General features: G+C 37.9%; 1 protein-coding gene across 15 annotated transcripts in view; it reads left to right on the top strand.

The window, feature by feature from the left end:
- Mcf2 (mcf.2 transforming sequence) overlaps positions 1–14,039 on the top strand; it is a 123,229-nt gene that overhangs the window by 90,553 nt on the left and 18,637 nt on the right. For all 15 annotated transcript variants that reach the window (XM_030251192.1, XM_030251191.1, XM_006527743.3 and 12 more), the window contains 3 exons: positions 4,139–4,231; positions 5,648–5,773; positions 11,230–11,451. In XM_030251192.1, the coding sequence (XP_030107052.1) occupies positions 4,139–4,231; positions 5,648–5,773; positions 11,230–11,451 (441 nt within the window). The remainder of the gene's footprint in view (positions 1–4,138; positions 4,232–5,647; positions 5,774–11,229; positions 11,452–14,039) is intronic.

Raw genomic sequence — 14,039 nt, 5'->3', positions numbered from 1 at the left:
ATTTGATTTAGATTGTATGTTATATCTTATTTACATTCAGTAGAAGGCCCTATATCTTATTCGGGTATAGCTTCCTCCCAGTCCTCCTGTGTTGTACACACTCCATATGCACATTCATCCTAACCACCCCCATCTTTTCCTAACTCTGGTCCCTCAACTGTTCCCAGGACCCAATGTCATGACCCCTATATTTATAGTGGCAGTAAGCCAGTTACTGAATGAAATACAGCACCAGCTGATGAAGTCTGTATTTTTCTTGCAATCTTAAAAAATACTCTGTTCTCATACCCAGTCAGATTTATATTTAGCACAACCTATTTCTTGTCTAGGCTTTCGCCTATGGACCTGCTTTTCTATTAATGTTCTTGGACAGATTGAAGAACATTTTAATCATTCTAACCTATTGTCATTTCCTGTGTTTTCAAATTTTATGCAGTTTATACCAATGTGAATTTATATGTGGAAAACTTTTAGACTTTGAAATGCTATAATTTCTACCTTTGAAATCCTTTATTTTTTCCTTCCTTATTTCTCTCCCTCCCTTCATTCCTCTCTTCTTCATTCCTTCCTTTGTTTCCTCTTCTTCACTTCTTTTTCTTTTTGAGATAGGGTCTCTCTATTATGTAGCTCTGGCTGGCCTGGAATTTACTATGGACACCAAGCTGTCTTTGAACTTATAGAAATCTACCTTCTTCTTTCCTCTTGAGTGCTGAGATCGTAAGCATGTGCTCTCAAATTTTTAAAATGGTATTCAGTCTTTCAGGTATATTATTTGTCATGATTTTTGTACTATATTTGACCGTGATTTTTCTGATACATATTCCTTAAGATGTATAAAAGATTCATGTCTGGGGTCTAATCAAAGTGCTCTTGGCTCTTGGCATTTCCACAGGTACATGTCTGTTTATTTTTATATTAAAATTAAAAAAAATTTGTATATGAGTATTTTGCACACTCATACACACACATGTATGTATGTATGTATGTATGTATGTATGTATGCATTGTATTCCTTGCAACCAGAGATATGAATGGTTGTGAGTCACTATGTGGGTCTTGGGAACTTAACATCTGTAATAGCAGCAAGTCCCATTACCTCTGACCCATCTCTTCAGCTTTGGTATATGTCTTTTAAAAATAAATTACTCTTAAAATTAGCTTACAAAGTAATCCCATATGGAATTTTCTTTTTTTAAAATTAGGTATTTTCCTCATTTACATTTCCAATGCTATCCCAAAAGTCCCCCATGCCCCCCCCCACACCCCTACCCACCCATTCCCACTTTTTGGCCCTGGCATTCCCCTGTAATGGGGCATATAAAGTTTGCATGTCCAATGGGCCTCTCTTTCCAGTGATGGCCGACTAGGCCATCTTTTGATACATATGCAGCTAGAGTCAAGAGCTCCGGGGTACTGGTTAGTTCATAATGTTGTTCCACCTATAGGGTTGCAGATCCCTTTAGCTCCTTGGGTACTTTCTCTAGCTCCTCCATTGGGGGCCGTGTGATCCATCCAATAGCTGACTGTGAGCATTCACTTATGTGTTTGCTAGGCCCCAGCATAGTCTCACAAGAGACACCATATGGAATTTTCATAAAGATTTTGTATGATTCCTGTGCCCCCTCTACATTTCTTAATTTAATATTTAATGATCATTATCTCAGAGAGATCTGCCTACCTCTGTCTCCAAACTGCTAGGATTAAAGGCATGTGCCACCGTACTCAGCTGATCATTACTTTTTATTAATTAATTAATTAACTAATTAACATCCCAAATGCTGCTGCTCCTCCATCAATGAGTCCCTCCCTTCATTCCCTTCTCCTCTGAGAGGGAAGGACCCTCCCTGAGTATTTCATCCTGGCACATCAAGTCTCTGCCAGATTAGGTGCATCATCTCCCACTGAGATTAGATAGGGTAGCCATGAAGACTGAGCTGCCTGTTTGTTGCACATGTGCCAGGGGCCTTGTTCCAGCCTGTATATGTTCTTTGGTTGGGGGCTCAGATTCTGAGGATTTCTAGGGGTCCAGGTTTGTTGACTGTTGGTCTTCCTGTGGAGTTCTCATCTACTTCAAGGCCTTCAATCCTTACCCCAACTCTTTCTTAAGTGTCCCCAACATCCATCTATAGTTTGTCTGTCGGTATCTGCTTCTGTTTCAGTCAGCTGCTGGGTGGAGCCTCTTAGAAGACATTTATGCTATTCTCCAGTCTGCAAGCATAACAGAGTATCATTAATAATGTCAGGAACTGGTACTTGCTTGTGGGATGGGTTTCGAGTTGGATTGGTTATTAGTTGGCCTTTTCTTCAGTATCTGCTCCATCACTGCACTTCTTTTAGATGGAACAAATTTTGGGTGGAGAGTTTTGTGGGGGGATTTGTGTTCCTATCCTTCCACTGGGGGTTCTGCTGGCTACAGAAGGTTGTTTCTCCAGGTTCCATGTCACCACTGGTAGGTATCTTGGCTAAGGTCTCTTACATTGACTCGTGGAAGCCTCACCTACCTTACTTCCTAGAGATTCTCCTCTCACTGCACCCCTGGGAGCTGCAGATTCTCTTGACCCTCTGGCACTCTCTGCTGTCTTTCCCCATACCTGATCCAGCCTCCATGTTCCTCTCTACTTACCCATTTTACCTAGTTCTCTCCCTCCCTCTGCCTCGTATGACAATGTTGTTTCCACTTCTAATTGTGATTCAAGCATCATTGCTTGTGGCTTTCTTCTCATTTAACTTCTTTGGGTCTTTGGGGATTATCATGTGTATTTTGTACTTTACGGCTAATATCTACCTATCAGTGAGTACTTACCATGTCTGTACTTGTGGGCATGGGTTACCTCGCTCAGGATGATATTTTCTAGTTTTGTCCAATTACCTGTAAAATCCACTATGTCTTTGTTTTTAATAGCTGAGTAGTACTCCATTGTGTAAATGTACCACATTTTCTGTATCCATTCTTCAGTTGAGGGACATTTGGGTTGTTTCCAGCATTTGGCTATTCGGAAGAAAGCCACTATGAACATAGTGGAGCACGTGTCCTTGGAGTATGGTGGAACAAATTTTGCGTTTAGGTAGAACTATTTTCAATTTTCTGAAAAACAAGCAGATTGAGTTCCAGAGTGGTTGTCCACTTTTTCAGTCCCATCACCAATAGAGGAGTGTTCTCCTTTCTCCACATCCTTGCCAGCATATACAATCACTTGAATTTTTTATCTTAGCCATTCTGATTGGTGTAAGGTGGAATCTCAGGGTCATTTATTTACATTTCTCTGATGACTAAGGATGTTGAATATTTCTTTAAGGGCTTTTTGGGTGTTTGAGATTCTTCTGTTGAGAATTAATTGTTTAGTTTTGTGTCCAATTTTTTAATTTGGTTATTTCGTTTGTCAGATCTTAACTTCTTGAGTTCTTTATATATTTTGGATATTAGCCTTCAATTGGATGTAGGGTTAGTGAAGATCTTTTCCTATCTGTAGACTGCCGATTTATCCTATTGACAGTATTCTTTGCCTTACAGAAACTTTGTAGTTTCATGAGGTCCCATTTATCAATTGTTGATAATTGAGCCTTAGCCACTGGTGTTCCATTTGAGAAATTGTCTCCCATACCAATGTGTTGAAGGGTATTTCCCACTTTCTCTTCTATTAGGTTTAGTGTATCTGAATTTATGTTGAGGTCCTTGATCCACTTGGACTTTAGTTTTGTTCAGGGTCATAAATATCAATCTATTTGCATTCTACTACATGTAGAGATCCAGTTAGACCAGCATCATTTGTTGAAGATACTTTCTTTTTTTTCCATTGTATGGTTTTGGCTTCTTTGTCAAAAATCAAGTGTCCATAGGTGTGTGGGTTTATTTCTGGATCTTCAATTTTATTCCATTGATTTACCTGTCTGTCACTGTACCAATACTATGCCATTTGTTACTATTATTATCATTATTGCTCTATCGTATAGCTAGAGGTCAGATATGGTGATTCTTCTAGAGGCTCTTTTATGTTCAGGATAGTTTTGGCTATTCTGGGATTTTTGTTTTTCCATATGAAGTTAAGAATTGCTCTTTGAAGGTCTATAAAAATTGTGTTGAAATTTTGATGGGGATTGCACTAAATTTGTATATTTGACCATTATCTTTTAATGACAGGAATGTCAACGAAAATTGAAACATCGACTTGGTCTGGATTCCTATTTGCTCAAACCTGTTCAACGAATCACTAAGTATCAGTTGCTTTTAAAGGTAATTACATAAAGTGTTTGTGTGGCTTATTACTTAAAAAATATTTTATGAATATGTATGTTTTACCTGCATGCATGTGTAACTTGTGTTTGCCTCATACCTATGGAGGTCAGAAGAGGACAGCAGCATTATAGCCTGTTCTGAGTCACCATGTGGGTACAGAGATAGAACTCAGGTCCTCTACCAGAGCAGCCAGGGCTCTTAATCAATGAACTATCTCTCCAGCCCCTACTTGTTCATTTTGTTTTATTTATTTATTTTTTGAATCAGATCTGGTAGTCATTTAAAAGGAAGTGGTTGATTGGAAGCACTTGCAATACATTAAAGGAGAGCAATGGTCACATTTAACTGTATGATTTTTGCAGTGTGCTCTTTCATGTTGTACAAATGACACATGCAAGGTGATTAAGCTGTGAGTATATAGAGTATTAGCTCTTGATTATCCATATAAGTTCTGTATGAATTTAAGCATAATGTTTTGGTAAAGAATTTTTCATGTTAGGGAGATCTAAATATATACTTACTTTTGATATTTATTTCCTTTTGGTCTTTTCAATGTAAAATGTAAATGACATTCCCTTGTTTCAATGGAAAAAGATTAGTAGAATCTATATCTTGTCTAAATACAATATCACTTTTTAAAATGTGTTTCATGATACTATAGGCATTATGATTGACAAATTACTGTATTTAGAGGAGGAAAACTCGTTTAATTGCTTTGAACACTAATCTCTGATGTCTCTTTGTAGCTGTTGGTTTTTAGCTCTAAAAACATTGAGTGCCCTGTTGCGGTAAATCTCCAACCCAAATATGCCTCGGCAATGAAAACACAATTCAATATGAATATATGCTGTGTGCCTAGATTGGGTAGATCTACCGCTACTCTACCATCTTCCACATCTTTGAGACCCCTTTGAACTTCGGTTTCTCCAGGCCATGTGCTTCTGCTCCACTTTTCTTCTTCCTCCTCTGCATCCTCTCCCTCTTCCATTTTCTCCTTCTTCTCTCTCCCCACCTTCCACTCCACCTTCCCTTTTATCTGTCCAATCATCATCTCTCCTTTATTTTACAAAATAAGGTGGGAAGCAGGTTTACAGGAAATCACCTGAGTGCTGACTCATTCCTTGTTCATAGCCCCTCACAGGAGAACGAAATTAACATCAAATATAATTAGGGCTATCTGCAACAGTGCCCTTTGTTTTATGCTCTTTCCTCATTATTCTACTTCTTCCCCAATTTTGACATTGTTATTAAATATAATGTTAATATGACAGACAATATGAAAGAAATTACTCTACAAATGACAGAATCTTTGGATCACTGCTCAAAAGCATATTAGCTTTAAAGCATTCATTTTCCAGCAGTTATAAAAATATGTGACATAACATTAAGTTTAATTCTTGACTTCTAATTAAGGAGCTTTTAAAGTATAGCAAAGAAGGTGAAGGAACTACTAAATTAAAGGAGGCACTTGACTCAATGCTGGAGCTGCTGAAGTCAGTGAATGACTCCATGCATCAGACTGCCATCAATGGCTATGTTGTAAGTAAAGTTTAGAGATTATTGGAATTTTGGGGGGTAAACTTGTCAAAATCTCTTCTTTTATCTACTGGATTTAATTGGGAAATACTACATAAGAGGCAAACAAATGAGGATAAAATATATGCATTATTATTGATAATGCTAAGTGGAGAATTGGCTGCAGATCAGCAGCCAAGTGGAATTTTATGACATTTTCCTGGTCTGTAGCAGTCTGCCATCAAATCTGGAACTTGGGAAATTTGGCTTGAATACATGCTTATGTCAGCTAAGCAAATACACTGTCCCTGAATTGCTGCCTGCCCTAGTCTAGAATAGATATGGATAAAGGGGTCAAGTCTTTAGGGCTTGCTACCTTTCCCCAAATCGGTTCCATCCAATGGGAAACTCATGTACCAATGAGGAATGAGAAAGAGTTACAAGCATTGCTCGGTACCTCATTTTTTAATTGGCTTATTTGGGTTGTTGGTATCCAACTTTTTCAGTTCTTTAAAAATTTTGGATATTAGCCCTCTATCAGATGTAGATTGGTGAAGATTTTGTCCTATTGACAGTGTCCTTTGCCTTACAGAAGCTTTGTAGTTTCATGAGGTCCCATTTATCAATTGTTGATATTAGAGCCTGAGTCACTGGTGTTTTGTTTGGGAAATTTTGTCCTGTACCTATGCGTTGGCAGGCATTTCCCACTTTCTCTTCTATGAGATTTAGTATATCCAGTTTTATTGAGGTCCTTGATCCCTTTGGACTTGACTTTTGTGCAGGGTGATAGGTATGGATCTATTTGCATTCTTCTACATGCAGACATTTAGTTAGATCAGTACTATGTTGCCTCTTTTTTCCATTGTATGGTTTTCCTTGTCAAAAATCAAGTGTCCATAAGTTTGTGGATTTATTTCTGGGTCTTCAGTTAGATTTCATTGATCAACCGGCTTATTCCTATACCAATACTATGTAAATTTTATTACTTTCTCTCTGTAGTACAGCTTGACGTCTGGGTCAGTGATTCATCTTGAAGTTCTTTTATTGTTCAGGATTGTTTTTGCTGTGCTGGATTTTTTCTTATTGTGTATGAAGTTGAGAATTGCTCTGTCTATGTCTGTAAAAAATTGTGTTGGAATTTACAAGGTCTACATTTATTCTGTAGATTGCTTTTGGTAAGGTGAACATTTTCATTGTTAATTCTACCAATCCATGAGCATGGGAGATCTTTCCATTTTCTGACATTTTCCTCAGTTTCTTTCTTCAGGGAATTGAAATTCTTGTTATATAGGTCTTTCATTTGCTTAGTTAGAGTTACTTTGATGTCTTCATTTTCAATTTGTATCCCCTAGTTCTCTTTTAGTCATCTTATTGCTCTGGCTAGAACTTCAAGAACTATATTGTATAAATTGGGACAGAGTGGACAGCCTTGTTTTGTCCCTGATTTTAGTGGGATTGCTTCAAGTTTCTCTTTATTTAGCTTGATGTTAGCTATTAGCTTGTTGTATATTGCTTTGATTATGTTTAGGTATGTGCCCTGTATATATATGATTTTTCTAATACCTTTAACATGAAGGGGTGTTGGATTTTGTCAAAGGCTTTCTCAGCATCTAATGAGAAGATCATGTGATTTTTTTTCTTTCAGTTTATTTATATAGTGGCTGATGGGTTTTCATATATCGAACCATCCCTGCATCCATGGGATGAATCCTACTTGATCAAGGTATATGTTGTTTCTGATGTGTTTTTGAATCAATGTTCATTAAGAGAAGTCTGTCTGAAATTCTTTCTTTTTGAATATGTATATGGTTTAGGTTTCATGGTGACTATGTCCTCATAGAATGTGTTTGGTAGTGTTCCTTCACTTTCTATTTTGTGGAGTAGGGAAGAATATTGGTATTAGCTCTTCTATGAACATCTGATAGGATTCTGCACCAAAACCATCTGGCCCTGGGGTTTATTTTTGTTGGGAGACTTTTGATGACTTCTTCTATTTTCTTAGACATTATAGGGTTTTTAAAAATAGTTTACCTGATCTTGATTTATCTTTGGAAGTGGTATCTGTTTAGAAAATCATCCATTTCATTAAGATTTTCCAATTTTGTTGACTACAAGCTTTTGATGTAAGACCTAATGATTCTTTTGATTTCTTCACTGTCTGTTGTTAGGTCTCCCTTTTCATTTCTGATTTTGTTCATTTGGATACTGTCTCTGTCTTTTAGTTAGTTTGGCTAAGAGTTTGTCTATCTTGTTTATTTTCTCAAAGAACCAGTTCTTGGTATTGATTCTTTGTATTGTGTTCTTTGTCCCTAGCTGATTCTTTTCAGGCTTGATTTTGATTATTTCCTGGTTTCTACTCCTCTTCAAGGTGTTTTCTATTTCTTTTTTTCTTCTAGAGCTTTGATATGTACTTCTAAATTGTTGGCATGAGAACTTTCTAATTTTATTATGGAGGCACTTTGCACTATGGATTTTCCTCTTAGCACTGCTTTCATTGTGTCCCATAAATTTGAGTATGTTGTGCCTTCATTTAACATTGAATTCTTTTAAGTCTTTAATTTCTTTCTTTTTTTCTTCCCTGACTGAGAGAGTAGAGAGTAGAGAATTGTTCAATTTTCATGAGTGTGTAGGCTTTCTGGTATTTCTTTTGTTTTTGAAGTACAGCTTCAATCCATGGCCATACTATAAGACATAAGGCATTATTTCAATTTTCTTCTATCTGTTGAGGCTTGTTTTGTGACCAATATATGGTCAGTTTTGGAGAAGGATCCATGAGATGCTGAGAAGAATGTATATTCTTTTGCGTTTATATGGGTGAAATATTGTTCAGAAGTCTGTTAGGTCCAATTGATTCATAGTGTCTTTTAGTTTCATTATTTCTCTGTTTAGTTTTTGTGTGGATGACCTGTCAGATGGTGAAAGTTGAGTGTTGAAGTCGCCCACTATTAATGTGTTTGATGTGCTTTTAAAATCTCTAGCAATGTTTCTTTTACAAATGTGGGTGCCCTTGTCTTTGAGAAATAGATGTTCAAAATTGAGATATCATTTGGTAGATTTTTTTTCCCTTTGAGTATGAAGTATCCTTCCCTGTCTATTTTGATTTATTTTGGTTGAAATTCTATTTTAGTAGATATTATTATGGCAAGTCAGCTTGCTTCTTTGGAACATTTGCTTGGAAAACTGTTTTTTTCCAGCCCATTTCTCTGAGGTAGTGTTTTTTTTTATGGCTGAGATGTGTTTCTTGTATTCAGCAGAATGATGGATCCAATTTTTCCATCCATTCTATTAGCCTCTGTCTTTTTATTGGGGAATTGAGATCATTGATGTTGAGAGATATTAATGACCAGTGATTGTGAATTCCTTTTATTTTGATGTTGGTGGTGGTGGTGTGTGTGTGCATGCGAGCTTCCCTTGTCTTTGCTAGTATGGAGTTACTTATTTCTTGTGTTTCCTTGGATGAGGTTATCTTCCTTGGGTTGAATTTTCCTTCTAGTTCTTTCTGTAGGGCTTGATTTGTAGATAGATATTGTTTGAATGTCTTGATATATCTTGTTTTCTCCATCTATGGTGAATGAGATTTTTGCTGGGTGTAGTAGTCCAGTTTGGCATCTATTGTTTTTTTAGAGGTTACAAGATATCTGTCTAGGTCCTTCTAGCTTAAAGTCTCTGCTGAGAAGTTGGGTGTTTAGGTCTGCCTTTGTTGGTTACCTGCCCTGTTTTCTTTGCTACTATTTACTTGTCATTTTTAATATTCTTTCTTTGTTCTGTACAATTATGTTTGAATTATTATGTAGGAGGAGGATTTTCTTTTCTTGTCTATTCTGATTGGTGTTCTATCAGTTTCTTGTATCTTTATGGACATCTCCTCCTTTAGTTTGGGAACTTTTTCTTCTATGATTTTGTTGAAAATATTTCCTGGGCCTTAGAGTTGGGACTCTTCGCCTTCTTCTATTCCTCTTATTCTTATGTTAGGGCTTTCCATGGTATCCCAGATTTTCTGGATGTGTTGCATCAGGAATTTTTTGGACTTAACATTTTCTTAGACTAATGTATCAATTTCTTCTGTTACATCTTCTATTCTTGAGATTGTCTCTCTCTTCCATCTCCTCTATTCTCTTGGTGATGCTTGCATCTGGTGTTTCTATTCTCTTCCCTAGGTTTTCCATCTCCAGGATTCTCTCAGTTTGTGTTTTCTTTATTGCTTCTAGTTCTACTTTTAAGTCTTGCAGTTTTATTTACTTAACCTGCTTAATTGTATTTTCCTATATTTTTAAAATGGATTTATTTGTTTCCTCTTTAAAGGCCTCTACCTGTTTGATTGTATTTTTCTGTATTTCTTTTAGAATTTATTTGTTTCCTCTTTAGAGGCCTCTATCATCTTTATAAGATTGGATTTAAGGTCATTTTCTTGTGCTTAGGTTGTGTCAGGATATCCAAGATTTTCTGTGGTAGGGTAGGTGTGCTTGGAAAGTATCATAGTGCCCTGATTTTAGTTGATTGTGTTCTTTTGATGACCTTTAACCATTCGGATGGCTTTGTTTCCTGGATATTCCTTTTATAGTTTGTATTGGGATGGGGGTAACATTGATGGTCCTGGTATGACAGGCCTCTGATGGGTATCCTTTGTCTGTATGGTTCTGGATCATCAGGTCTGTATGATTCAGAGTCTGGAGGTCATTATGGTTACATAGCTGCAGGTCTGTATGGTTCAGGATCCACAGGTTGTATGGTTTAGGATCCACAGGTTTGATGAAGTGTGCTGAGACAATAGCAGGAGAATGGAGGGCCTCGGGGGATAGCAGACTGCTCAGGGCAGCCCAGGATGCCCCAGAGGAGTGAGCAAGCAGGGAAGGTAGGTTGGAGAAGGGAAGCTAGCCTGTATGGTCCAGGATCTCCAGGTCTGATGAAGGTGGGTGGAGAGGTGAGGGGAGAATTGAGGTCTCTTGGCATAGCAGACTACTCAAGGTACATGGGCATGCCCCTGAGGACTCAGTGAGGAGGGTGCCTGCTTGTGTTTTTTAGGAGAGACAGAAAGCTTGTGAATCTAGATGGAGGGAATATAGGGAGGATCCATGAGGAGTTTGGAGAGTGGTAACTATAACCAGAATGTACTATATGAAATAAAAAAAAATCTTCTTTTTAATTAAAAAAACGGGGGGGGGTGAGCAGTAGGTTATACCCATAACATTTTTGCTACTATTATATCAACTTGGATATGCTGACATTCTGATCATTATTATAGGTCACATGGTTCACAGCTGGTTAATGCCAATTGACTATCCCCATAGAAGTCTGCATAGGACCTTCTAGGACTACGAGTGTTAGCTTAGAAGGAGTAGTAAAGTCTTATGTGATGAGTTTTTAAAAAATAAAGCATACAAAATGTGCTTTGGAATATTAATATGTCAAGATGTTGATGTTTGACAAATGAATATGGCTCTCTCTTCTACAAATTGGCTTTGTTTTTTTTTTTATTCTAGGGAAATATAAATGAGCTGGGCAAGATGGTTCTTCAAGGTTCCTTCAATGTTTGGCTAGGACACCGGAAAGGTGCTACAAAAATGAAGGATTTTGCACGTTTCAAACCCATGCAGAGACATCTTTTCTTATATGAAAAAGCTGTTATGTTTTGTAAGAGGCGTTTCGAATCTGGAGAAGGTGCTGATAGATACCCATCATACAGTTTTAAGCACTGCCTAAAAGTAAGAAAGCTCACGTTGTATAACACAATATTGTCTTGTATGTACTTTTTTATTTTCTTATATGAATAAGCTCTATACTTTAGCTGCACATCCTCTGTTTAAGAGAATTAAAAAAAACCAACACATGTGTGTTCATGTGTGGGGACAGGCACATGTGCCCTATAGCGCTACACTGGAGTCCATAAGACACCTCAGGTCTTGGTTCTCAACCTTCCATTTTGTTTGAAGTAAGGTGTTCTATTGTTTACTGCTTTGCACACTAGTCTTGCTTGGCCCAAGAGCTTCTAGGGATTCTCCTGTCTCTACCTCCCTTCTTGCTGTGAGCATGTACTAGCATACGTAATTTACATGGGTTTTGGGAGTCTGAAATTAGGAAAAGGGATTGGGCCCAGGTGCTGAGTGTTAATTCAACTTCCCTATCAATGTAGTCTCAGACATTTCCAAGGTACTCTCCAGTGAACTGGAGCTATGAGCTCATCTAATGGTATTGGATAAAATTCTCAGTCTTGTTATCATGAAGCTGTTGTTATAAAGAAACAAAGACTAACGTGTTTCCCTCTTCTCACTGCAGGTTACAAATGAAGAGTTTTTGTGCTTAATATGTTCCTACTTTCCTTTCTTTGTCCCTCCTGCGCTCTATCGCCCCATGCTTTCTGGGTATCCAAAGCTACCTACAGCTGGAGCTCTCTCATATACATTCTGGGCTATTCGTTAAATTGTTTTATTCTCTCTAGAATGCAAACTACCACCGTGCCCTGACATTAGTCTTGTGTTAAAATCAGGACACTGTTTTTTGTAAAAGTCACTAACAGCTGGGGAGCACTTCCACTTCAAATAAGGCTATAATTCATACTTTGTTCATAGAATAATTGGAAGATAGAGAACTTTTCCCTTCAGTTCTTTAGTCACTATCATTTTACTCCTTTTTCCTTGTAGTTGTTTTCCATGAATGGTTTCTTCCATAGTTGGCTTTCCCAGTATAGTTGATAAAATTTTATCTGTGCTTTTCCTGATGGCCCTGTCATGGGGGAAAGGATTTAGTGTAAGGATCCCACCTTATAAACAGGCCCTGCTCTTAATTTTCTTCATATTGGTCAGCTGCCTCTAGCTATACATAGCAAAATTCCTAACCGGGGTTATCCCATTGTCTGTTCTATTCAATTCTGAATCCACAGTAGTTCCATGTATTCTTTAAAACTCCAACCATCTACATTATAAGTACACAGTTACTCTTTTAATATAGCCCACCTCTAAGTCTACATATCTCTGTTGTTTATGACTGCAATAAACATCAACTGTGTGCCAAAGCTATCAAATCTGAGAGGTTTTAGATTTTACCATCTACATATGTGCTTCTTAAAAATTATTTTCATCTTACTAGGCATGTTTGACATAAACCAATTTGATGCACATTCTATTTGTGGGGTGACCTAGTGGCTACTTCATGCAGAATTTCTTGTTTGTATTGATTTTCTGTTTTATTTTAAATTTTATACAATGATAGACATGCCAGTGGAGTGTTTCTGAACTTCATTAAAGAAAAGAAGGGCTAATGAGGTAATGGGGCCAGAAAGATTACAATTGTTACCATGGGAACAGAAGGAGGAATTGAAGCAGGAAACATTTCAATGGAAGTCAGCCATAAGAGCTCTGTGGCTTACCAGATACAGAAAATAAATACTACTTGACATTTAAAAGAAGAAAATCTGGCTTTTTTTTGGTACTGAGATATAATTGGACCTTTAATAGAAAAGAATTAGTCAGTGATGCTTGCAAATTTTCGATGAAGATTCCTGGGGAAATGGTGATGCTGAAGACTATTTCTTAGGTCTCGCTTGCTTGTCATGAATGTCTATCATTAGTGCTCAGTGTGCTACTAAACAGAGCTGAACAACTCTTCTCCCCTGAAATGGATTTTTTTTCTTCACTTTATCGCACCAAGCTGGAATTACACAATGTTATTGTGTCTTTCGAATGACTGTGTACTATAATATAAGCGTTTAACACTCACAGGAAAACCATATGTCAGGTCACAGTAATCAGATAAAGACATTTAGCTTCTTCAGACCCATCAGATTGTATGCTTGCTTATCATTATCAACTGGGTCACCTTGGGCGCGGAGTCAGTGGACACCCCCCAGGTCCCCAGAGGACTCTCCCCTTGATCTTAGGACCTCTGGTGAGTGGAACACAACTTCTGTTCCAATCCAATCATGCAGGACCTGAGACAGCATTAATTAGGGAAGTAGAAAACCCAGCCTGACCAGGGTCACAAGTCCCTTCCAGTCAGCACCAGCACTGGGTCACCTTGGGCACAGAGTCAGAGGACACCCCCTAGGTCCCTAGAGGACTCTCCACGTGATCTTAGCACCTCTGGTGAGTGGAATACAACATTTGCCAGGAGGCAGGTCCGAACACCAGATATCTGGGTACCTTTCCTGCAAGAGAAGAGCTTGCCTGCAGAGAGTGCTCTGACCAGTGAAACTCAGGAGAGATCTAGTCTCCCAGGTCTGCTGATAGAGGCTAACAGAATCACGAGAGGAACAAGCTCTAACCAGAGACAACTATAAGAACAAACTCCAGAGAAT

The sequence above is a fragment of the Mus musculus genome, chromosome X (assembly GCF_000001635.26).
Source record: "Mus musculus strain C57BL/6J chromosome X, GRCm38.p6 C57BL/6J".
Taxonomy (NCBI): domain Eukaryota; kingdom Metazoa; phylum Chordata; class Mammalia; order Rodentia; family Muridae; genus Mus; species Mus musculus.
Note: the sequence above shows the minus strand (reverse complement) of the source record. Positions and strands in the feature narration are given on the sequence as shown.